The following is a 26,813-nucleotide window of genomic DNA, read 5'->3' as shown; positions in this document are numbered from 1 at the left end:
TTCTCTCTCCCCTCCTTCCCGCCCACACTCTCTAAAATTCAATGGAAAAAATATCCTCTGTGAGGATTAACAAAAAAATAAAATAAAATGTTGAGAAAAAATTTTTTTTTAAATCCTCACCTGAGGATATTTTCTCACCAATATTCAGATAGAGTCGGGGGGAGAGAGGGAGGGAGGGAAGAAGAGAAGGAGGGAGGGAGGGAGAGACAGACAGACAGACAGACAGAAACATAGATGTGAGAGAGACACACCAACTGATTACCTTCCACACAACCACTACTGAGGTAGGCACCCTTGACTGGAATCAAACGTGTGACTCTCTGGTCCGTGGGCTAACACTAACTGTTGAGCCAAACCAGCCAGGGAGAGAAAATTTTTTTAAGAAAAGAAGTATTCCCGATATATGTTTTGAAATAAAAATATTGAAAAGGTGGGATGCAAATGAAGATTTTAATGCATGGTAAGAGGTTACTTTCCTCACCTCTTCTTTCTTTCTAGAGTTTTCGACCTTAAAAATTACTTTTTTGGCATTGGTTTTGAGGTCATATATAGTTGCTTATATTGCAGGTTACTTTTTTTCCCCCTGAGAGAGAGAGAGAGAGAAATATCGATTTGTTGTTCCATGTATTTATGAGTTCATTGGTTGCTTCCTGTATGTGGCCTGACTGGGATTGAAGCACAACTTTGGCGTTTGGGGATGATGCTCTAACCGACTGAGCTAGCCGGCCAGGGCTATTGCAGCTTACTCTTAATTTAATAGAGTTTTGGTAGCTTTACATGAAATGTGAGATATTAGTAATACAAAATACAATCTAATAATTGTGAATCATCATAAAATGACATAGCTTCTGCAGTCACTTCTAGAGCAGGTTTACAAGGTTTATCCACATTTCAGCAGATTCTCTCTCTAAAAATTTCTTTATTTATAGATTGATGAGGGGGGGGGAGAGATTTGTTGTTCAACTTATTTATGCTTTTGTTGGTTGATTCTTGTACGTGCTCTGACCAGGGATCGAACCTGCAGCTTTGGTGTATCAGGACGATGCTCTCACCAATTGAGCTACCAGACCAGTGCTCAGCTGGTCTGATTATCTCTTAACTTTTATGAGAAGCTGGAGTCATAGTCTTTTGATCCCGGAAAGGGCCTTCAAGGACACCTTGTCCATTGTGCTTGTCAATGCTTGCTTTGTGCTCCAACTATACCAGATATGGCAGGAACACAAACAGAAGTGGTTGCCCAAGCTTCCTGCCTTCCACCCTGTAAGGCTCACTCTCAGTATCTTCCCTGCCGCACTGCTTTCTTTGGGGCCATTTCTTGCTGGCCCATTCTGCCAGCCTTACTCTTTTCCAACTCCTGTTGTCATTTCTGCCTGTGTCTTGCAATCCTAGACTAGTTAAGACTTCCCCTTCTTCTAGGTGTAGATACCTGCTGAACTCCTTACCTCTAAATTCTCCTTTCACTCCTAACCTGTGTTCATCAAAGCTAGGTAAGCAGGCTCCTGACCTTTGGTGATTAGAGGAAATATTTCAGGTAATTGAAGCATAATTCATTGGAGAGAAAGCTAATTTCATGTTGGGATTTGATAAACTGGCCTAGGAGGAAGGTAGGCTATGGGAGGTTGCATAGTGGTAATTACCTGCTGGTTTTTCCTGCCTCCTTTAATTTTACATGTTTTAAAGTATCCATATTTCTCCCCAGGCTTCATGGTAAACATGTGTTATCAGAGTGAAATGGAAATAGCAAGAAAATTTATGTTTTCCTTCACTGTATCTTCTTCTTCTGCTGCTTCTCCTCCTCCTCCTCCTCCTCCTTCTTCTTGTTAATTCTTATCTGTTTCCATTGGAATTTAGACAGAGTGGAAAGTGAGGGAGGGAGGAGGGAAAGAGAGAGAGAAAAACATCAACATAAGAGAGACACATCTATTGGTTGCCTCACACATGACCCTGATGGGGCCACGGATTGAACCTGCAACCCAGGTAATGTGCCCTTGACCAGGAATCGAACCTGAGACCCTTCTATCTGAGGGCAAACGCACTAATTGGTGAGCCAAACCAGCCAGGGATCACCATACCTTCTTTTTTTTTTAATTAAAAAAAAATTTTTTTTCTTTATTGATTTTAGAGAGAGAGGGAGAGAGAGAGAGAAACATGAGAGAACATCAATTGGCCAACTCCTGCACGCCCCTCACTGGGGATCGGGCCCACAACCTGGGCATGTGCCCTGACCCGGATCAAACCGGTGACTTCTTGGTGCATGGGCTGACGCTCAACCACTGAGCCACAATGGCTGGACCTCACTATACCTTCTTAATAGTTTGCATATATTTCTTTCCTGTCACTATTTTATTATTTGTATCAGTTTATTTACAAAAGAAATGCACTGCAGAAAAATATAGAAAACAGAATGCTGTAAGGGGAAAATCCAAATAATTTAATAAAATCCTGTCAGACAGAAAAACAACGTTCTTATATTTTGGTGTATTTCTTTCCAGAGATGAATCAAATATTTGGTGTTCTTTCAAAAGATTCTGTCACACACAATCTGCTTTATAAAGCCCTTTGACTCCATATATGGTTGTGCTATTGAAAACATAGCTTGTCATTGACATAATAGCAAATCATGAATCACAGTTTTCTACTTTGTGGAAAATAAAGGTCCAAACCTGTAGATATTTTGTTTATCAGAATTTATTTGAGCTAAACTAAGATCTGAAATGTTTCCAAGAAATGAGTTTGCAGCTTCTTTTTATGCATTTGGAATTAAGGAGGATTACATGAAGGTGGGAGGAAGTAAGGGTGGGATCAGATCATAGGACAGCTATCAAGTCTGGGTGAGCTTTGAAAGGCTTGGAAAATCAAAGGTGTGTTAACCTAGATGCACAGAAACAATGGACAGGGATTGCTTAAGGCAAACAAACCTTTTAACTAAAGAAGTTATATGCCTGAGAACGACTACCCACTATGGCCTCGTTGGGAATTTATGATCCCATTACCCTGTGAGGTTACTTTATGTAGAATGCCCATTTGATCACAACTTTCATTGGGATCTTGGGTTATTTCTAATTCATTCACATAATAAATGATAATCTAACGTATGTAACCTTATTGTGATGGCTTATACTCCTAACAGCTCTGTGAGAGAGGACCCTTCGCTGCCAGCATTAGATATTAGATTTAAAAAGCAGCAAATTAGCCTGGTTGGTGTGACTCAGTGGTTGAGTATCGACTATGCACCAAGAGGTTGCCGGTTCAATTCCTGGTCGGGGCACATGCCCAGTGAGGGGCATGTAGAAGGCGGCCAATCGATGTTCTCTCTCATTGATGTCTCTGTCTCTCTCCCTTTCTCTCTAAAATCAGTAAAGAAAAATTATTTTTTATAAAAGCAGCAAATTAGTAAGTGAAAAGTTACTGATTGCTTTAGTTTTGCATTTTAATGAGGCACTACACTTTTATCCCTGTGTTCCTTGGTCATTTATATGCTCTCCTTTGTTTCTGTCTTCCCTATCCCACCTTGTATATTTCTGTTGAGCTGTACTGATAGTCAGAAGTACCACAGAACTCTCAGAAGTTACAATTGCAGAGAAAAATCCCTGCATCATAGTAGTCTGAGGGAAAGCCTGTAGCACTGCCAGCTTCGACAGAGCTGTGCCTGTCATTACTCATCGCCCCAGCGAAGAGGATCTGGCAGAGCAACTTCATGTTGCGGGCTTGGCTTTGGGGCCTTAGGTGTACATCTCACTTTACAACCCCTCCATACCTGTGAGAACCTGTGCTCTTACTCATACTTGGAACTGCAGGGTGTTTGAGAAGTAAATGGGATCATACATATCAACACTAGGTCATGTACAAGAAAAAGATTCTACCTGACAGGTGGTTATAGGCAGAAAGCATACTTCTTAGACGGGCTGGTACTTCTGCAAACTGTTCTCTAACCTGCTGCATTGCATTTAACTAGACACCCTGGATCCCTCTTCCCGAAAGTTCAACTGTTTTTGTCTCTTCTTCCTGAGCAGCAGCCTGGTATTTAACTTAGATGATGTACCACAATTTTGTTATTTCTTGAAAGGAGCTTTACATTTTTATTTATTTTTAAAATACTAGTTTATATATTCATCATTCAAAATTTAAGAGTACAAAGGGTGTAGAGTAAAAAGCCCCTTGCCCAGCCTTGAACACACCAACTCTCCCCACACACTGCTTTTCAGAAATGGTTAGTGGATATGTAAGCAGATATGTTCCCATCTCTTTTTATACACACACATGTGTATCTGAATGTCTATGTTGGTAGCTCCTTGCTTTTTTGACTTCGTGATATACAGGGTGGGGTAAAGTAGGTTTACAGTTGTGACTATGTGAAACAGAGTTTATCCTTGTATTACTATTTATTAATTATTTTATTATTTTCCATAGGAACACTGAAAACCCACGTTTGCCCAACCCTGTGTTGTAGATGATGTCTGCACATCCCTATCAGAATATAGAGAGTGCTCTATGTATAACTGCAGAGCACCTATGGAATGGATGTACCGTAATTATTTAAATATTCCCATTTGATAGATATCTAGTATGTTTCTAATGAGCACTGCAGTGAATAACCTTGCACCTAGGTCATTTCACTCAGATGTCAGAAAAGGATTCATTTCCAGGAATGGTGTGCCTTACTAAGTTGAGGGGTACCACCAAGCACCCTCTGTTGAGATCATTGTATTCCCCACAACAACGTGTGAGTGCCTGTTTTTCTACAGGTTTGCCAGTGGACCGTGGGTTGGACTTGGGTCTTGGCCAATTAAGTAGATGGAAACGTTTTCTATTGTAGTTTTAATTTGCTTTCTCCCGTGAGTGAGGTTGAGCCTTTTTTCAAATGCTTAGGAGCCATTTGTATTTTCTTAGGTTCCTTTTGAAGTGTTGATTTTGTTTCTTGTTGGTTTGTATTCCTTATATTTTCTTAACCTATCTGAAATTGACCTTATCATCTGTAATGTGTTACCACCTGGAATGAATGGAAGATGGTGACTATTTGCGGGGGGGGGGGCGGGGGGGGAGGGAGGGCGTGCAGGAACTGGCCAGGTATCCTGGGGATCTGTTTTGGAATCAGGTTGTGGACAGGGCTCCATCGGGACTTGTAGTTAAGCTTTTGCAGACATCACCTTGAAAGGAGATGTTTGGTGAAGTGCCCAGCTCAGTGCCCAGCATGAATCTGTGCCCCACAAATGTCAGCTCTCACCATCACCATTGTCATGGGATGTGTGGGAGCAGGAGCACAATGGGGTTTTTCAGTGTGGGGCTGCAACCAGCAGATCAGTCGACCCCACCCTTCAGGATAGGGGCCAGGAATGGGGAGAGGTGAGGCATCTCTTTCGAAGGGCAAGTTGTTCTGGGGCACTTGTGGGTCGTGCTGGAACCCTGAAGATTCTCCGGCTGCTGTAGCCCAGCAGCCTTCTGTAGGAGGCTGAAGAAATTAGGAGGCTGGACAAGGGAAGGAGGTGGTACTTTGCAGGATTGGCCGAGCTTTTGGGTACAGTATTGGCTGCTCCAGTGGTTTTGCTTGCGTGTGACCATCGAGGGCTGCCATGTTTGAGGAGGCAATGAACACAAGATTGGGGGCTTTGCTGCCCCACCAACTTTAGGGTTGCTGGTGTTATGTTAGATCTATCAGCTACATCTTTTGGCATGTCATCTAAGGTTGATAGTCTGTATAGGTTCAGCATATGTTGTATTATACTCACTTTGATTTATTTTCATGGTAGCTAATTTTGAAATTTCAGGTAATATTGAAGGCAAGTGGGAGCTTTTTATGTTCATTTAAAGGACTCAGATTAAAGGCTGGGAAATGCTAATCTTGATATCTTTAGTCTTTATTTAAAAACATTTTAATAGTAGATATGGAGGAAATATGTTGGGGGTAAAATAGTATATTACCTTTTTATTAAGTAATAGAAAGCAACCAATTTGAGGAACTTTATTGCTACTTTGAAAATGAGTATTTTAGTGTAAAATGGTTCACCTAGCTACCAGACAAATGGCAGTGGTGGACAAATTGTACCAGATCCCAAATAGATGATAGTTGAGTTCTGAACCCTCTGATCGGAAGCACAGGGCTTCCCAGGTACTTTGCACCCTTCGCCTACAGGCTTGTTCCATGGGCAGTTTCAGTGGGCCTTGCTGTCACATTGACGTTCAGCATGGTTCCTCTGCATTTGACCATCTTAGAATTGCTGTTCAGAAACACATACTTTAAACATCCTTATCTTAGAATAATCAAAATAAAGCAATAGACACATTCAATATAACCCTGCATATTGGAGACAAACAAAATGAACTGTACAATTTTAGGCAGAGAAAACCTGCTTTCATAGCTGATTGAGTGATTGCACAATATTAGTTTAGGGATGAACACTAAAGCCACAAGTATGGTTTCAAATAATTTTGGGGGGAGAAAGGATGTGTTGTTCCCAAAGGATTTTTAAATAATATGTGGAAACTTTTAATAAAAACTTGATCAATTTCATGAGATGAAAGATACCAAGATTACCCTCTGTTATCTTTGATGCTATTAATAACACAAAAGAATATCCGTTTTTATTAAGTTTAGAAAGCTTTCCAAGACATGTTTTATTTCCCAGTTGAAATAATATTTAGAGTTTCAAAAATGTCAGGATCACCTTTTATCCGTTTCTTTAAAAAAAAAAGCTCAACGCCTTTCCTGAAGAACTTTTTTTAACATTGGATTTTTAAAATTAAATTTTATGTTTTTAAAAAAATAGACCATCAGAATAGCTAATTTAATAAACCAAAGGGAAAATAGCAGTAATACAAACTAATGTTTTATTCCCTGGTGCCCTGCTGCATCCTGTGTTCAGTCAGTGGGAGCTATGAACCTGGCACCCACCCTGGGTGGCGCCGGTGGGGCGGTTGTGTGGCAGGACTGCATGCTCATTGCCTGGGCACAGCAGGTGCTCAAATAGGCTTTGTTGAATGAATAAACGGGCCCTTTCCTAGCCTGGGGAGCATCTGCATTTTATAGTACTTATTTATTTAATTGTAGGTGTAAATGGAATAAGTCAGGAGAGGTGAGAAGTCTCCTCTTTGGTGCCATATATGCAGATTAAAGAAGTTTTTTGAGGTGAAACTCACACAAAATTCAAATTTAAAAGCAAACAATTCAGTGACATTGAAGACATTTGCAATGTTGTGCAACCATCACCTCTGTCTAGTTTTAAAACATTTTTATTTTTATTTATTTATTTATTTATTTATTTTTTTAATCCTCACCAGAGGACATTTTTCAACACTTTGTTGAGATAGAGTGGGAGGAAGAGAGAGAGAGAGAAATCAATGTGAAAGGGACACATCGAGTGGCTGCCACCCACACAACCCAACGAGGGCCGGGGACAAACTGCAACCGAGGTACATGCCCTTAGCGGGAACCGAACCCGGGTCTCTCCGGACCACAGGCTGATGATCTAACCGCTGAGCCAAACCGGCCAGGGCTAAAACATTTTTATCACCCCAGAAGGAAACCCTTTCTCATGAGGCTCCTGCAGCCATGGGGGATGAATGTGGTTGAAGGTCAGCTTTAGCTAGGTTAGGACGTTAAATCAGATCTGAGTTTCTTTGATGATTTAGGAACTAAACGTTGTTTTCAAGACAGTTCATCCTGAGTGTACCTCTTGGCTTCTCAGTGGGTTGAGTGCTGCTGTGATATTACTTGGAGCATGATTCTGATATATGTTAGTTTCATGCTGCGAACTTGAACTTGGCTGGGACCTGGCATCCTGCTGGCAGCTAGTTTTACAGGCAAACTCTGCAAATCCATTTGGCATGTGTAAAAAGCTATAGCATGTTGTAGAGATAGTTTTAAAAGCAACTCTTCACCTTGGCCGGGTAGCCTAGTTGCTTAGAGCATCATCCCAATATGCCAAGGTTGTGGGTTTGATTTCCGGTCAGGGCACATACAAGGATCAATCAATGAATGTATGAATTAAGTGGAGTAACAAATTAATGTGTCTCTCTCTCCCTCTCTCCCTCTCTCCCTCTCTCCATTCCTCACTCTCATCCTTTCTCTCTAAAATCAATCAATAAAAAAAGCAACTTTTAATTAAAATGATATAAGAAATTTGTTCTGTAAGAATTATGACCAGTTAATCAAGATCTTTGGTATATTTTAAAACTACCTTCAGACTGGGGTTGTAATCTGTGTGACTTGAATGAGAAATTAAATTTTTCTTTGGTCTTCAACTACAAAATAAGTGGATTAAATCTCTCTGGACTGCCTCAATCTAAGCCAGTATTTCTTGGAGTTCTTGTCAGTACATCAGTCGTCTATTTTTAATGGCTATTATTCTCGAAATGGAGATAGCATAATTTAACAATGTCTTTTTGATGAACATTTATGTTGTTTCCAAGTATTAAACATTTTAAGTAATGCTTCAACCATCAACCTTGACCATAGATATCACTTACATGGTTGATTATTTATTTATTTATTTATTTATCCTCAGCCAAGGACATTTCTCCATTTTTTTGTTCAGATAGAGTGGGAGGGAGAGAGAGAGAGAAAGAGAGAAACATCGACGTGAAAGGGACACATCGAGTGGCTGCCACCCGCACTACCCAACCAGGGCCGGGGACAAACTGCAACCGAGGTACATGCTCTTAGCGGGAACTGAACCCCGGTCTGTAGGGACCACAGGCTGATGCTCTAACCTCTGAACCAAACTGGCCAGGGCTGCATGGTTATTTTTTTCTTTCTTTTTTGTACAGGCAGAGTGGGAGGGAGAGAGAGAGGGAAACATCGATGTGAAAGGGACACATCGAGTGGCTGCCACCCGCACGACCAACCAGGGCCGGGGACAAACTGCAACCGAGGTACATGCCCTTAGTGGGAACCGAACCCAGGTCTCTCCGGACCGCAGGCGGACGCTCTAACCACTGACCCAAACCGGCCAGGGCTGCATGGTTATTTTTGAAGGATAGTTTTCGATAATTTCTGGTCCTAGAAAACACCTGCTTTATTTATTAATTTTTTAAAAGATTTTTTAAATTGATTTTTTGAGAGAGAGAGGAAGGAGAGGGAGAGAGAGAGAAAAACATCAATGTGAGCAAAATATCAGTTGGCTGATGGAGCCTGAAACCTGGGCCCTGACTATGAATTGGACTGGCAACCTTTCAGTGCATGGGACTCCCAACCAACTGAGCCACACTGACCAGGGTAAAAATGCCTGTTTTAAATCCCAGTGCTAAGTTACCCTTCACAAAGGCCATAATCTCTTTAATAACTTCTCCCACACCCTGGTCAACACTAGATTCCCCTTTAAAAATTTCCCCCTAATTTATGTTAAAAAATTAAATTTTATTTTAATCATTTCTATAATTTTAATTTTTTTAAATCCTCACCCGAGGACATTTTTCCATTTATTTTCAGACATAGAGTAGGGGAGAGAGAGAGAGAGAGAAACATTGATTGGTTGCCTTCCACATGACCTGACCAGGGCCAGAGACTGAATCACAACCAAGGTACATGCCCGTACCCATGACCCTTCGGTCCGTGGGCCCATGCTCTAATCACTGAGCCAAACTGACCAGAGCTCATTTCTATCATTTTAAATGAGGTTGAACAGCTTTTGTGTGTTTTGCTGGGTAATTTAATTTTTTTTCTGTGAATCTGTATACTCTTACCCTGTGCTCATTTCTTTTGGACTGTTTGTATTATGCATTTACAAGTGTTGTTTATGAAATTCTGATCCCGATCCGATCCTTTGTTACGTGTTGCACTGTATTTTCTCTTATGCCATCGCTCATCTTTCACTTCTCTGTATCATAGTTTACAATACCAGAATTTAAACATTTCTATATTGTGGTCGTTTTCCTCTGTGTTTTTTAAAATGTAGTTGTGCTGTTATTCATACGTACAATTATTGTTGGCATTATTTTCCAAGACATACGTGGAAGGGGGTTGTTACTAAGTTGGGAGAAGCACATGCATGAGTGCTGTGTGTAGCACATTTCCTCCAGGCACTTTGGCAGTCATCTTCACTTGGGAAGGGGTCTTAACCAGGCAGTCAGGATGCCTCTCACTGGCTCAGAAATAGCAGCTCTGGCCCCTCAGCGACGACTCCCTTGCCCAGGGAGGGTGCTGGGGGTCCCACTCTTGCAGTTTCTTTGACTGTTCCATTTCTGGTTTCCCTCAGCTCACACCTGTTCACACAGCTTCCCTCTGTGGGACATGTGGTATGTTTCTCCTCTGTCAAAACACACATGTGGCCACTGATGCAGCACACACTTGTTGAAAATTTCATTTATGAACACCCAAAACTTGGCTAATTTGATAGGTAAAAAATGCAGTTTTTGTCTCTTACAAGAATTACAAAAGACTTTTGGGGGAAATGTTTCCATACAGCAAAGCGATGCACCACGAAACAGCCTCTAAATGGAGTGTTTCTCTTCAGGTGGTGATAAATGGAGGTGCCACGTCCAGTGGTGAACAGGACAATGAAGACACAGAGCTCATGGCGATCTACACCACAGAAAACGGCATTGCAGAAAAGGTACCCACTCCAGTAACCGCCACCCTCTCCCCCGCCGCTGCGGTCTCGGCTTCTGTAAAGGACGTGTGTCCTTCATCTGGGGTTTTGGCTCTACCCTCATGAGTGGGTGTGGGTGTTCTCTTTATAATAGAGATAGAAGTGATGAAGAATAAAAGTTACTAGTTTTTTAAAATCCTCACTCAAGGATATGTTTATTGATTTTTTTTTTTATCCTCACCCGAGGACACTTTCCCATATTTTGTTCAGGTAGACTGGGAGGGGGAGAGAGAGAGAAACATCAATGTGAATGGGACACGTCGAGTGGTTGCCACCTGCATGACCCAACTAGGGCCGGGAACAAACTAACCGAGGTACATGCCCTTAGCGGGAGCCGAACCTGGGTCTCTCTGGACCGCAGGCCGACGCTCTAACTGCTGAGCCAAACTGGCCAGGGCGATGATGATGATGATGATTTTTTTTTAAAAGAGGGAGTGGAGGGGGGGGGTAAGGGAGGGAAAAACGGGGAGGGGGAGAGAAAGAGAGAATGAGAAACATGGATCTGTTGCCTCAAAAACCAGGGATCAAACAAAGTTGCTAATTTTCAGTTGTCTTAATGACAAGCTGAGTCTCATACAGGCCCATATCTAGGCATTTTTATTTTATTATTTATTTATTTTTATTAATTAATCAATTTATTTTTGTTACAGATGTTTCTCCTTTTCCCCCCACTGATTCCCTCCTCCCTGTCCTTCCCCGCCCTGTCCCCGCCCTGTCCCCAGCTTTCTTGTCCATGTCCATTGTTCATGTACACATGCATGTAAGTTCTGTGGTTTATCTCTCCCCACCACCCCCTCTTCTGGGGATTGTCAATCTGTACCTCACTTCCACGTCTCTGGGACTACCCCATTCCTCAGACTGTTATGTTCATTATATTCCACAAATAAGTGAGATCATATGATACTCTTCTTTCTCTGTTTGGCTTGTTTCACTTAGGATAATACTTTCCAGGTACCTCCATGTCGTCTCAAAGGATAAGAGAGCTTTCTTTCTTACAGCTGCATAGTACTCCATTGTGTATATGTACCACAGCTTTTTTATCCATTCGTCTACTGATGGACACTTGGGCTGTTTCCAGATCTTAGCTATTGTAAATAGTGCTGCTACGGACATGGGGGTACATATATTCTTTCTGATTGGTGTTTCAGGCTTCTTAGGATATATTCCTAGAAATGGGATCAATGGGTCAAATGGAAGTTCAATTTTTAATTTTTGGAGGTAACACCATATTGTTTTCCATAGTGGCTGCACCAGTCTGCATTCCCACCAGCAGTATACTAGAGTCCCCTTTTCTCCACACCCTCGCCAACACTTGTTTGAGGATTTGTTGATGGCGGCTATTCTGACAGGTGTGAGGTGATACCTCATTGTTGTTTTAATTTGCATCTCTCTGATGATTAGTGATGTTGAACATTTTTCATATATCTCTTAGCCATTTGTATGTCCTGTTTGGAGAGGTGTCTTTTTAGTTCCTCTGCCCATTTTTTAATTGGGTTCTTTGTTTTCTAGATATTTTTAAAAGCCTCAGCTGGCATGCCAGATGGAAGTGGTTAAGAGTTTGGGTCTAGGTGCTAATGTGACTCAGACCCTGAGGGAATTACTTAAACTCTCTGGGCATCCGTTGCTTCATCTCTAAAATGGAAGTAAACAGCCCTGGCCGGTTTGGCTCAGCAGTTGAAGCACTGGCCTGTAGTCCAGAGAGACCGGGTTCGGTTCCCGCTAAGGGCATGTGCCTCGGTTGCAGTTTGTCCCCGGCCCTGGCTGGGTTGTGCGGGTGGCAGCCACTCAATGTGTTCCTTTCACGTCGATGTTTCTCTCTCTCTCTCTCTCTCTCTCCCTCCTTCCCTCCCTCCCTCCCTCCCACTCTATCTGAACAAAAAATGGAAAAATGTCCTCGGGTGAAGGTTATAAAAAAAAGTTCAAAAAAAAAATTTAAATAAGTGGAAGTAAACACATCAGCATTTGTCTTAGGGTTGTTGTGAGGATTAAATGAAATAATGTATGTTGAAGTATTAGCATTGTGTCCGGTACATACTATGTTATGTGTGCAGTGACTAAGAAAATGAGAGAAACCAGTAGATAGTTATGTAGACTTTGAAAACGCCCTTAATGGAGCTCTGATCAGAGCAATGGAAATCACACACTGAAGTGGGAGAATCATCTTCTGCTTCATCTCAGCTCCTTGATAGGTCAATCTGTGTGACCATTATCCTAGAGGCCAGGAGAGAGCTGCACAAAGAGAGTCCAGTTGCCTGGATTTCATTTTTCTTTGTATCAACCACTGTGTCTAACATGTGAAAAATTTGATAAAGTGGCATTTTCAGATTGCATTGTAGCCTCGAGGCTTCTCAATTTCATTTGTTTTATTTGATAGATTTTTAAATTTATTGATTGATTTTAGAGAAACAGGAAGGGAGGAGAAAGAGAGAAACATATATATTTGTTGTTCCACTTATTTATGCATTCATTAGTTGATTCTTGTATGTGCCCTGACTGGAATTGAATCTGCCACCTTGGGATATCAGGACAATGCTCCAACACCTTGATAAGTTTTTAAAATAGATTTTATTTTTATGGTGAAAATTACTAACTTGATCAACTTAAAAAATAAGGCATTATATTCTAGAACCACTGTTTTGCACTATAAACAGTGGATATTGTGTATTCTAGTCATAGACCACAAGAAAGTTGACACATGCAAATATAGTACACAGCATGGATTAGTGCAACAAGTTTCCAGTATAATCACTAAAACAATAAAGAACAAAGAAATTATTTTGGAATTTTTGAATAATCAAATTTTGTATGTGTGGTTTCTTTTTTAAATTTCTAGTCTTGGAGATGGACATTTCATTTTTGGGTATCTTGGCCAATATTGTTATTATTTTTTCAAGCTATTATAAATTAGACTAATTAGAGTCATGTTGAGAGGTTGAAATTCCTGTGGTGTTGGATTCCAAACTGCTCCTCAAAGTGCAGGGATGAGAGCAGTCACAGTCAGCATGCAGACTGACGTCTGCGGTCTAGGCTTGCTTGGGCCTCAACATCCAGGTGGCTCAGCCTCTTGTAGCAAAGTGCTTCTGAATTCATAGGCTCTAAGTTTCTGAGACATGTTTTTGGTTTGTTTTAAGTGCAAAGGCTATGAATTTTCCAGAGTCCTTTTTAAACTATATCTAAAGAATTTTTTTTTCCTAAAGGATTTTTATATCTAATATGTTTTTTGTTCTTATTTTCTAAATAGTCTGCTACTTTGGATTGCATTTCTTCTGCTTTTAATCTTTATAGGCGCATTAAAAAATTTCCAGGCTTGGGGGGGTGTTGATTGTTTATTTTATTAATTTCCAGTTTTATTGCATTGTGATTAGAAAATGTTACTTGTATTATTTTTTTGGAATGTATTGAAATGTTTCTTATCGTCGAATTTTTTTTTCAATTTGTGTTAATTTATTTTTGTTACAGATGTTTTTCCTTGGACACCCTCTTCCCGATCCCACCCCTCACCCCCCCAGCTTTGTTGTCTATGTCCAAGGATTACGCATACGTGTATATAACTTATCGTTGAATTTTTGTGAATGTTCAAGTTTCTTAGAAATGTAGACTCTTTGCCCCAATCTAGACCTGCTGAGTCAGATTCTGTACTTTCATACAATTCCTTTATGATTCATATGTTCACTGAAGTCAGAGAAGTAGCTCTATGGCAGTTTCCAAGAGAAGGGCTGTCTCATGGGAATACATTCTTATCCAAAACTAACTATAGTATTTAGGTTTGAAGGTTATAGTTGCTGCTATCCCATTTTGTGATATTAAATGTGGCTGTGAAGAAATCAGACTGGTCTTTTTTTTTTTTTTTTTAATTCTTATCAGTATCTTGATCTTTTGCCAGTATTATAGAGTCCTTTGATATTCAATAACTTTATTTAGATATGTTTTGATGTTGACCACTCTGGATCAGTTTTTTTCTGGCACTTTATTTATTTATTTATTTATTTATTTATTTATTTATAATCCTCAGTAGAGGATATTTTTCCATTGATTTAAAAAAAATATGTTTCATTGCTGTTTAGAGAGTTATGGGGTGAGAGAGAGAGAGAAAGAGAGAGATTGAAACATTGATGAGAGAGAAGCATCAATAAGCTGCCTCCTGCACACCTCCTATTGGGGATCAAGCCTGCAACCTGGGCAAGTGCCCTGACCAGGAATTGAACAGGTGATCTCTTGGTGCATGAATCGACACTCAACCACTGAGCAACACGGCTGGACTGAAAAAGGAGGGAGGGAGACCGAGAGAGAGAAACATCAATGCGAGAGAGGCACATCAGTTAGTTGCCTCCAGCACAACCCTGACCAGGGCCAGGGATGAAACCCAGGACTCTTTGATCTGAAGGCCAATGCTCTAACTGCTGAGCCAAACTGGCCAGGGCTTTTTCTGGCTCTAAATATTTAGCATCAAAGCTCCTGTTACTTTAGGAAAACTGTCTTGAATTATATCTTCGTTTGTTTGATTTTATTTGAGGCCTCCAATTATTCATATGTTGGATCTCCTTTGCCTGCTTTCTCTAGCTATTACTTCTCTCTATAGTGTTTTTTTTCCTTATATTGCTTTCTTTTCTCTTTTAAATTTCCATTTCTAGTCTGTGACCCTTACACTTTTTTCATGTTGTCTATTTTCTCTTGTGCTCTGATTTTCATTTTTATAAAAAATATTTTTCTTTATTGTTGAAAGCATTACAGATGTCCCCCCTCTCCCCTCACCCCCCATTGACACCCTCTTCCCGTTCCCCTCCCCTTCATTGCATTGTTGTCTGTGTCCATTGATTATGCATATATGTGTGTAAGTTCTTTGTGTTGGAGCATTTAGTCCATTTACATTTAAGGTTATTACTGATAGGTAATTATTCACTGCCATTTTTTTTTACTTTATAACTATGTTCCTCTCTCAATTTCTTCTTCTTCTTAAAGCAGTCCTTTTAATATTTCCTGCACTTTGGTGGTAATTTACTCCTTTTTTGTCTGGGAAGCTCCTTATTTCACCTTTGATTTTAAATGATAGCCTTGCTGGATAGAGTAGTTTTGGGTTTAGATCCTTGTTTTTTATTACTTTGAATACTTAATTTCACTCCCTTCTGGACTGAAGTGATTCTCTTGAGAAATCAGCTGACATTCTAATGGGTTTTTCCTTGTAGATAACTTTGTCTCTTCTCTCACTGCCTTTAATATTCTTTCTTTGTCTTTAACATTTGTCATTTTGATTCTGATGTTCCTTGGAGTGGGTCTCTTTGGGTTCGTCTTGATTGGAACTCTCTGTGCTTCCTCAACTTGCATGAGTTTTTTCTTCACCAGGTTGGGGAATATTTATGGCATTATTTTGTGTGTGTGTTGTTTTTTTTTAATCCTCACCTGAGGACACTCTTCTGTTTATTTTCATGTTGTGGCGTGAGAGAACAAAGAGACCACCAGAGCCAAACTGACTAAACAGGTTCAGCTAGAGGGCACTCGGTGACTTTCCCGATCATCAATTATGGAGCAGCACAATAATTTACCAATCATCAATTATGGGGTTATAAACATGCCAGCACATTCCCCACTGGTTTTTTTGGAGGAATCAAAATCATTGATTCTTCGTCATTTCCAGTACAGATATGTTAGTGGCAATAACGCATCCATCATGGGTCCGTCTAAGGCTACTGAGTCGGCTGGTGGGGATTTCCCCGAGTCAGAGAAACAGAGATCCCAAGTAGCAGGATTGGGATTGGAGTGATTTTACCTTCAAAGCGTTGTCTGTCCATTGAAGGGTCCATTTTTTGGTCGGGGTGTGCCTTCTTTTTTTTTTTTTTTTAAGTCTTTACCCGAGGACATTTTTTGATATTTTGTTCAGATAGAGTGGGAGGGAGAGAGAGGGGGAGAAACATCGACGTGAAAGGGACACATCGAGTGGTTGCCACCCACACGACCCAACCAGGGCTGGGGACAAACTGCAACCGAGGTACATGCCCTTAGCGGGAACCGAACCCGGGTCTCTCCAGACCGCAGGCCGACGCTCTAACCGCTGAGCCAAACTGGCCAGGGCCGGGGTGTGCCTTCTTTACCTGGGACTGATGAATCCAGAAACGGCGACTTGCTACCTTAAGGGTCGTCAGAGTGGTGAGGACTACAGGCAGGGGACCAGTCCATCCAGGATCCAGTGAAGCAGGCTGAATTTTCTTGATCTAGACCTGGTCTTTGGGCTGAACATTGTGGAGATCTGAGTGACCTGGAAGAGAAGGCTTGTACCGTTTGACATAAAGCTATTCCCGTCCGTGTAGAGATCAGCATCTGGGTCCAGACAGGGGGTGTCACTGAGGTCTGCTCGAAGATCAGCCAAGGAGTCCAGGACCTCCAGGCAGCCATGAACAGGTTCCGCTGGGTCATCATCAGGCAGCAAGGTGGCAGGGCCTACGGCAGCAGTCCCTAGGAATTCCATCCTCAGGGTGTCCAACAAGAGCACCTGACACTGGACAACTCTGGCATGGGACATAAATCTTGCCTCAGGGTCAGCTTAGAGTCTTCCTGAGTGTGTAGGACTGTAGCCGCTATAGCCCTTAAGCAGTGTGGCCATTTGAGTTCATATAGGGTCCATAAGGTCCCAGAGCTTATTGGGACATTACAGCTATTTGCCTAAGCTTTTGAAATTTTTAAAATTATCCAATAGGCATTGCGATGGAGTTTTTGTACCATATTGACTTTGGCCATGACAACAAAGGGAAGTGCAACCAGACAATAACAGACAATCATGTGAGCCAATAAACAGAAAAAAATACAGACGGGGTTGAAACCAAAGAACACAGAGAGAACACAAAGTTCCCTGGGACATCTCGCTGAAGAACCTGGCTGGGGAAGTAATGCCGTGTCCAGCCTTCCCCCTTGCCACCAAAAGGTGCCTACCAAACTGAACAGAAAACAGTACTCACTGGTGAGATTCCAGATGACTCAGATGAGTCCAGACACTCTCTCAGAATTCAGTTTAGAGTAGGATTTGAGACTGGGAGGGCAGGCTTAATCTTGAACGTCTCTCTGAGGCCTTCCCCTAGATTAGCACCCCCCCCCCCCCCCCCCCCGCAGCTTTGATAGCTGGTCTAGTGGTCTGGTCTGGGGCTTCCCCATAAGGGAAAGATCTTGGTGGGACCTCCAAATGTTGTGGTGTGAGAGAACCGAGAGACTACCAGAGCCAAATTAAAGCCAAATAGCAAAGCTGGCTGGCAACTGATCCCGAGTTCTCGGAGACCATCCCTGGGGCCTACAAATATTGTGGCGCAACAGAGTCAAAGACCACTAGAGAATTGGAAGTCCAAATAAGAACCATTTATTAGTTGGCTGGCGACTGATTCCAAACACCCCTGTGACAGTCTTTAGAATCAGCACCGATATGCTTTGTTACATGCTTTTTATACCTTACAGAAAATAGGATCTTCTTGTTATGATGCCCAGGGCCACAGCAATGCTGTATTGAATTAGTTTGCCTTACAGATTACAGGAATGCCCAGGCACACCCAAGAACACCCAGGTATTTCAGGTATTTCAAGGTACATTGGGTCACATTTAGCCCTGAGCTGCACAAACACAATGCAAGCCTGATTCCTTGAGATTGTGGGGGAGGTCGAGTCGCTGACTCCAGACCTCCAGGCTCTGTAGACTCTGTCAGACATGTAGCTGGCTCCCAACAATTTCTTGGTTCAGGAAGCATTCCAATTTACTGAGGTCATTTTGACTAAACAGGTTTGGCTAGAGGGTACTCAGTGACTTTCCCAATCATCAGTATGGAGCAGCACAGTAATTTACCAGTCATCAATTATGGGCTTATAAACATGCCAGCACATTCAGACAGAGTGGGAGGAAGGGGGGGGGGGGCGGAGAAAGAGAAGAAAGGAAGAGAAAGAAACGGAAACATCCATGAGACACACCAACTGGCCGCCTCCTGCACGACCCCGACCAGGGTTGGGGACCAAACTGTAACTGAGGCGTGTGTCCTTGGCCAGAACTGAACCTGAGCCTCTCTGGTCCATGAGCCCATGCTGTAACCGCTGAGCCAAATCGGCCAGGGCTATCATTACTTCTTTAAACAGGTTCTCTATTCCTTGCTCACCTTTTTTCCTTCTGGTACCCCTGTGATGCAGATGTTGTTATGTTTCATATTCTTGATATCAAGTATGTTATTCTTCATTTCTGCCTCATTCTTACTTATGTTTTTTATTTATTGTTTCATGCTGTTGTAGTTTTCACTAAGTTTCTTGACATTCTCCCTAAGTTTCTTGAGTGTCCTTATAACCATTACTTTGAATGCTATATCGGATAAACTCCTTTGCCTCCATTTCATTTAGCTCTTTTTCTTGAGTTTTCTCCTTTTCTTTCATTTGGGGGTTGTTTTCTTTGTCTTCAACATTTTTGCTGACTTTTTTGTTTGTTTGTTTCTATGTATTAGATCAAACTGCTATTCCTTTCACTCTTCGTGGAGTGACCTTATGTAGTAAGTAAGTGTTTTGTGGGCCCCAGTGGTGTAATCTCTTAAATCTCCTGAGCTGGGTGGTCTAGGAATGATGCTTGTGTGATTAATTTGGGCTCTCCTGTTATAATTGGGTCTTGAATGTTGTTGTCCTGTTCATGGATAGGATCCTCTCTCAGGCTAGCTGGTTGTGAGGCCCTGGTCAGGTCATGCGGGTGGCAGCCACTTGATGTGTCCCTTTCACATCAATGTTTCTCTCTCTTCCTCTCTCTCCCTCCCACTCTATCTGAACAAAAAATGGAGAAATGTCCTCGGGTGAGGATTAAAAAAAAAAAAGAAAGAAAGGGCAAAGTTGAAAGATGTAAAATAAGAACAGAGAGTAGAATGAAAATGGTATAAAAGAAAAGAGGAAGAAAAAAAATTATGAAAAGAATAGAGGGAAAGCAGAAAATTAGAAAAGGGAAAAAGAGGCTTAAGCAGGAGAAAGAAGAAAAACTAGAGTAATAAAGGGAAAGAAAACAGACTAAAATAATATATCAATAAAAAAGAAAGATATAAAAAAAAGATAAAGAAGATGATGCAAAAAATAAAAATGAAGTGGCTTATGTCTCAAAAAAAACAACAAAGGAACATAGCGTTGATTTTAGCAGATTTTTTGTGCCCCCTGGGATCTCCTTTTGGGTCCTGCTTTACTTAGGTGGTAGCCTCAGTCAGGAACTGCCCTCTGCTGGCTCTTAGCCACCTCTTTGGAGCTTCAGGCTATATCCACAGTTTATGTCTGCCTCCACAGAACTTGGCTGCTCAAGGGAGGGGCCAGGCTGCACTCTAAAGCCAGTTTGCCTGCAGCTTGAGGCCCAGGGTTGGGTTGATCCACTGAGCTGCATTGGCAACCAGGATTTTCAGTCAGCTCTCCTGAGAGGGGAAAGCTCCAGTCAGGTTTCTGGGGCAGTGGGGCAGGCGGCCCTACTCCCAAGCCAGTCACCAACTCTCCCTGAGCCTGTTCAAATCTGCAGTCATGGTCCCCTGCTGCTGTCTCCTCTGCAAGGGTCCAGATGCAGGGTGTGGCAGGCTGTCTACCCTAGGGCTTGGTTTTTTTCTTTCACCTGAGCTGTGGCTTCTGGGAGGGGCCAGCACCTCTCAGGAGAAATGGCCATTTTGGTTTGAGGGAGGCACAAATGGATTCAGGTTGCCCGGTGGCCACCTTTCCACATCCTTCCTCAATACTTCCCACCCCAGCCTCTCTTCAGGCACCTCCAGTTTGATTTGTCCTCTCTTTCCACTGAAGCCTCAGATAAGTAGATGTAAATGAAAATCCTGTGCTCTAGGTTTTTTTTTTTTTAAACAAACAAGGGAAAAAAAAAAACAAACAAACTGTGGCTTTATCTCTGCCCTGCTCTGGGCTTCTCAGTGGCCAGAAGCTCTATTGCCCTTCACACCTGGATGTTACATGGGCCACTGTTTTCCGCCCTGGTGCTCCAGCCTGGGGATCCAGGCCTCTCTCCTCTCAGGAACAGCCCCTTCCTCCTCTCTCTGTTGGCCGCCTGTGGAAGCCGGCCAGACCATCTCTTCATCTTGCCTCTTCTACCAGACTCCAGTTGGTTTCTGGCCTTCCCTGCTGTCTCCTCTTCAGCTGGACTTCATTTGGGAATTCCAAGTGAATGTCCCCTAATTTAGTTTTAGTTTCTTACACCTGGGAGGAGGTGTAAGAAGAATTTGCTTATATGCCCACCATCTTCGAGTCCTCATTTTTCTTTTTTTCCCTTTACTTCTGTCCAAATTCTCTCAACTCATGTTTTATTTCCCTTTGTTTTTTAATTTCTATGGTAAGGTCATCTTAATACAGTTGGATATTTTATTGAATTTTTAAGATGCCTGAATTATTTATTTATTTATTTACCTATTTATTTATTTTATCTTTATAGTTGAAAGTATTACAGATGTCCCACTGTTTTTCCTCACCAACCCCCTGTTCCCCTCCTGCCTTCCACACATTATTGTCTGTGTCCATTGGTTATGTATATAAGTTCTTTGGTTTATCTCTTCCCGTCCCTCCTCCCCCCTTCCCTCTAAGGTTCATCAGTCTAACAACTTCTTAGGGATTACTTCTTAATCTCTTTCCCGCCCATCCCTCCAACCCCTTTCCCATCTGGCAACCAACAAAAATTTCTCTGTATCTGTGATTCTCTGTTCTGCTTGTTCATTTTGTTTATAGATTTAATTGTTGATAGATATGTATTGTCATTTTATTGTTCATATTTTTTATCTTCTTGTTCAAGAAGACCCTTCAACATTTCAGATAATACTGGTTTGGTGGTGATGGACTCCTTTAGCGTTTTCTTGTCTGGGAAACTCTTGATATGTCCATTAATTCTAAATGGTAGCTTTGCAGGATAGAATAATCTTGGTTGTAGATCCTTGCTTTTCATCACTTTGAATATTTCTTGCCACTCCCTTCTGGCCTGCAAAGTTTTTTTTGAGAAATCAGCTGACAGTCTTATGGGAACTCCCTTGTAGGTAACTAACTGCTTTTCTCTTACTGCTTTTAAGACTCTCTCTGTCTTTAACCTTTTGTATTTTAATTATGATGTGTCTTGGTGTGGGCTTCTTTGGGTTCATCTTGTTCTGGACTCCCTGTGCTTCCTGAACTTAGATGTCTGTTTTTTTTTACCAAGTTAGGGAAGTTTTCTGTCATCATTTTTTCAGATGGATTTTCACTTTCTTGTTCTCTCTCTTCTCCTTCTGGCACACCCATGATGCAAATGTTGGTATGCTTGAAGTTGTCCCAGAGGCTCCTTACACTATCCTCATTTTTTAAAAATTCTTTTTTCTTTTTGCTGTTCTGATTGTTTTTTGTTTCCTTATATTCCAAATCTATGGTTTGCTTCTCAGCTCCATCTACTCTACTATTGATTCACCCTTCATTTCTGACTAGTCCTTTACTATGCTCTTGAGGTTCTCACTAAGTTCCCTGAACATCCTGATAACCAGTGTTTTGAACTCTGCATATGTTAGATTGCTTTTCTCCATTTTGTTTAGTTCTTTTCCTGGAGTATTGTTCTGTCCTTTCATTTGGGACATTTTTATTTGTCTCCTCATTTTGGGAAGGTTATTAGTGGTCTTAAGAAGGTTCTAATCAGCCCTGGCCGGTTTGGCTCAGCGGTTGGAGCGTCGGCCTGCGGACCAGAGAGTCCCGAGTTCAGTTCCCGCTAGGGGCATGTACAAAAAAAAAAAAAAAAAGAAGGTTCTAACCAGAGAGCTGAGTTCTTAGCTCACTAATCTTTGAAGGACAAGTAGCTTCCTTGTTCTTTAGATTATTTCAGACCATAGAAAATGATGGAAAAGTCTTCTAAATTACATTATTAAACTATTAATGTAGTCATCTTATAAAGAAATGTTGTTCTTGGAGGTTATTGTTGCAACTTTTTAAATGGTTTGTATTGTTAATGCAGTGGTAACTGACTGTGGTACCATAGCTTCTAATGACCAAACACACTGCTGTCTCCACGAGGGGGAGCAGCATTTGTCTGACAGGGTTAATTGATCCCCTTGACCACATAGTTCCCTACTCAGTGTCATCTTAATTCTATTTGTGGACATTAGAATAGTATTGCTTGCAGTATTATAACAGCTTGTACTAAAGGACATTGTAGTGTTACTGTACTTTCAGATGTTTCTCTTTTATACTTTTTAAGCAGTAACACTCTCCCCACCCCCACTTGGAGACTGTAAATAACATGATGGTGTTGAATTATCCTTTGTATAGCAAGCCCAGTATCCATGGTTGCATCATATCAGCAAAATGGTCAGTTGGGAGTTTCCCATTCAGGTTCAGTGATTTTTCTAGGACTCAATTCAGAGAAACTGTTACACTCATGGTTACAGCTTATTGCAGAGAAAGGATTCAGATTAAAGTCAATGGAAAGAGGCACATGGGGAAAGGTCCAGGAGACTTTTAGTTGTCCTCTTCCACTGGATTTATGTGGGCAGTGCCTAGTTTTTACCAAACAATGTGTGACTAAATTTACTCAAGGAGTGTTGCCAACCAGGGAAGCTCACTGGAGCCCTGGTGTCCAGGGTTTTATTGGGGATCAGTCATGTAGGTATAGCTGACCACTGCATGGTTGACATTAGTGTTCAGTCCCTTCAGAGGTCAAACTGATGTTATGTAGCCCCAAGGCCCTCACCATAGATTGCATTGTTAGCATAAACTATTTGGGGGCAGTCCAAGGCTTCAGGTAAGGAAACACACTTTTCAGAGTTAGGATGTCCCAAAAGCTCAGATATTACCTCCCAGGTACCAAGTAAGGGCCAAACTTTTCTTGGAAATGTGCAGCATTTGGACATCCCAGACCTGCTGAATTAATTCTTGACTACATATCACCACATATCAAATTCCTTACACAGGTGTACTTTCTCTACTAACAAATTTTTAAAAGACACACACAATCAATTTTACCCATTCAACAATAAAATCACCCACTATCCATTGTTTGAATGGAAGAAAAAGTTCTCTCGAAAAGGTCATATTCACGTCACATTTGGATTAGATCAAATGTCCACTTACGCCAGACATTTACCGTTATGCTTTAGAAGGTAAGCCTGAATTTTGTCACTTCTTTTGTTCAAGGGTGTTTGGCTTCTAAATCCCTATTGCCCTGTGCATGGAAAATTGAGTAATAAACACATGGAGTCACCTTCTTTCTGTGGACCAGATCCGCCTGATAAGAAGGCACAAATTGGGCTAGATGTGGTCAAAGGTCAGAGTGTCATAATCTTTATCTCATTTGTGGAGCATGTTTTAATTTTGTTTCCTGGTAGACATTCTGTCAGGTTATAAAATATTTTTTAAGCCACGCACATCTCAGATTCCAAGAAATTGTTCATAGGGTTTTAGAAATCGAAGCAGTTTTGAGGCTACCTTGGGGAACTCGAGGTTACCTTGAGTTTTCTGTTTGGCACAGATACTGGATGACTTCGGAGTCGAAGCTGACTTGACTTGGGGTGGTGAACATACAATACAACGTACAGATGATGTATTCTAGAATTGTACACCTGAAACCTATATAATTTTATTAACCAATGTCACCTCAGTAAGTTCAATTAAAAGAAAAAGAAAAAAGTGTGATGCTGATGCTGCCTGGGAATATCTAGACTGTAACCCAGACCAGAGATTTTCAACTGTTCTCATCTCAGGGCACACACAAACTGATTACTCAGATTCTGTGGCATATCAAAAAATAACATTTTTGGCCCTGGCCGGTTTGGCTCAGAGGTTAGAGTGTCGGCCTGTGGTCCTGAGAGACCCGGGTTCGGTTCCCGCTAAGGGCACGTACCTCGGTTGCAGTTTGTCCCCGGCCCTAGTCGGTTGGGCAGGTGGCAGCCACTCGATGTGTCCCTTTCATGTTGATGTTTCTCTCTCTCTCTCTGTTCCTCTCTCTCCCTCCCACTCTACCTGAACAAAAAATGGAAAAATGTCCTCGGGTGAGGATAAAAAAAAAAAAAGAAAAGAAAAAATAACATTTTTGCCAATCTGACAAAAAAAAAGGTATAATTTTGATTCATTCACACCGGACAACTATTGTGTTGGAAGATGTCATCTTTTTATTTGACAATCTAAAGGAAAAAAGGTCAGTGCCCCTGACTAATCGTCAGGTATTGCATGTTTTTGAAATTCTTGCGGCACACCAGTTGAAAATTGCTGACCTAGGCCATAACCTAAAGCGTCTGGTCTATGTGAAGAATTTGGGTCAAAAAGCATGCAGCTCTTAACACTTAAAAAAACCTGTAGTAGTGCTGGGAGGAACAAAGAAAAGAAATTGCCCCCTGAACTATAAATACATTTTTGGTATGTTAGTTTTAAGTGAAATGTGAGTCACTCACCTCCACACTTTTGAATTTTGCTCTTTTCACACACCATTGTGTCTGAGCAGATGTGTCTTGATACAAGGTGTAGGACTTATTTTTAGGCACTAAGTTCTTTCTCCTTGCAGGGATGTGTGGGGTAGGAGGGGCAGAATAGTGCTCTCTGTGTGAAAGTGACTAGCATTTTATAATGTTTTTTCATTCTGAGCACCACCCAAGGACTGCTCATGTCAGGGTATTACTTTGTGGTCTCCACCTGGGATCATCGTTTCCACGCAGGCGGTCCCCAGGCTCGGGGAGAAGCTCTGAGCAAGCTGGGTACTCTTGGGGATGAGTCGATAGCAATGGAGAATGAACCCCCAAACTCTGAAGACCATGTGTCCCCCTGAGCCAGTGTGCTTATGCATTGTGTCAAAGGTAGCCAAGGCTTAATGTTATGGGAGAGTGGCAGTCACTTTATGAAGTTCTTTTTTAGTAATGGGCCTGTGCTGAGCTGAGCTGAGCTAACAGTAGTCCTTGTATTTATTAAACAACTCCTTTGCCCCTCTTGCTCACAGAGCTCTCTGGCTGAGACATTGGATAGCACTGGCAGTCTAGACCCCCAGAGATCAGACATGATTTACACCATAGAAGACGTTCCTCCCTGGTACCTGTGCATATTTCTGGGGCTGCAGGTAAGATGGTTCCTTTATGATGTAATCACCAGCAGATGCTTGAATTCTTTGTGTGGATGTTTTTAAAATTCAATTTAGATTTTTATTTATTGATGGCTTTATTATAAATTATTCTTTTAAGAATGATGAATGGAAATGGTCAACATCAGTTTTATAATAGTGAAAAAGAAAAGAGCTAAAGTAGGTTAAACAGGGAATGAAAGAAGGAAAGTGTTCAGGGAATATGCAAAATAAGTGACGTGGAAGGAAAGACAGAAGACTGTAGAGATATGGAAAGAAGGAAGAATAAAGGGAGGAGAAAAGTGGAAGAGAAGAGAAAAAAAAAAGAACTAGTTTTCATCTCTCATTCCTGGCTTAGTTCACCAACCCACACAATCATGGTCAACTCTATCGTGAAACGGGTGACACTGAGAAATGCCATGATGACCAAGACATAAATGGCAGGTTTCAGTCCTATTTTTTAAAGGAAGGCAAACTTTGCCATAGTAGCAGCTGCTTTGCTTCAGCTTCCAGTGGGAGCAGAGCAGGGAAGCCGCCAGGTGAGGGGACTGGGGCTGGGCTGGGGGACAGGGCAGGATGTGACACCAGGTGACAGGTCTCTGCAGGGCTCCTAAAGAAAGGGGACGAGACAGGAAGCTTTTTTCCCAGGACTCACACGGCTCACCTGTGTTCACCTTGGTTGTTTTAGCTTGGACTTACCATTCTTCCTTTCTTAAGTTTGAATGATCAGTTTAATCTGGGGTATTTCAGATGCTGAGAAAGTCCGTCTCATTACCCAGGCAGGTTTATTCCCTTGGAGTTGAGGCTGTACCTGCCCTGACAGTTGGTCCAGGTTTCCAGCCACGCCCTCACACCCTTTTTAGGGTTTATAGCATTTGGTAACCTGGACTGAAAAGTGTCTAATAAAGAAGGAGTCATGACCAAAGGAGCTGAGTGCTCATGGAGATAATTTTCCTTAGGTTGAACGTCCCAAAACAAATTCAGGAGACTTGTGTTTTGAAATGTTTATATTGTAGCTATTTTTAGAAGAAGTAGAATGGGATTGGGTCAAATGGGATTGGGAAACCCTGCATGCATCATGCCCTTCTTTTTCTTCTTTTTTACTTATTGATTTTAGAGAGAGAGGAAGAGAGGGAAAGAGAGATAGAAACATCGATCAAAGAGAACATCGATTGGCCACCTCCTGCCTGCCCCCACTGGGGATTGAGCCCACAACCT

General features: G+C 41.7%; 1 protein-coding gene across 5 annotated transcripts in view; it reads left to right on the top strand.

The window, feature by feature from the left end:
* Nucleotides 1–26,813, top strand: part of SLC23A2 (solute carrier family 23 member 2) — a 151,697-nt gene that overhangs the window by 80,159 nt on the left and 44,725 nt on the right. For all 5 annotated transcript variants that reach the window (XM_036244240.1, XM_036244237.1, XM_036244241.1 and 2 more), the window contains 2 exons: nucleotides 10,449–10,547; nucleotides 25,479–25,595. In XM_036244240.1, the coding sequence (XP_036100133.1) occupies nucleotides 10,449–10,547; nucleotides 25,479–25,595 (216 nt within the window). The remainder of the gene's footprint in view (nucleotides 1–10,448; nucleotides 10,548–25,478; nucleotides 25,596–26,813) is intronic.

The sequence above is a fragment of the Molossus molossus genome, unplaced genomic scaffold (assembly GCF_014108415.1).
Source record: "Molossus molossus isolate mMolMol1 unplaced genomic scaffold, mMolMol1.p scaffold_m16_p_6, whole genome shotgun sequence".
Taxonomy (NCBI): Eukaryota; Metazoa; Chordata; class Mammalia; order Chiroptera; family Molossidae; genus Molossus; species Molossus molossus.
This window is presented reverse-complemented; position numbering and strand designations above follow the sequence as displayed.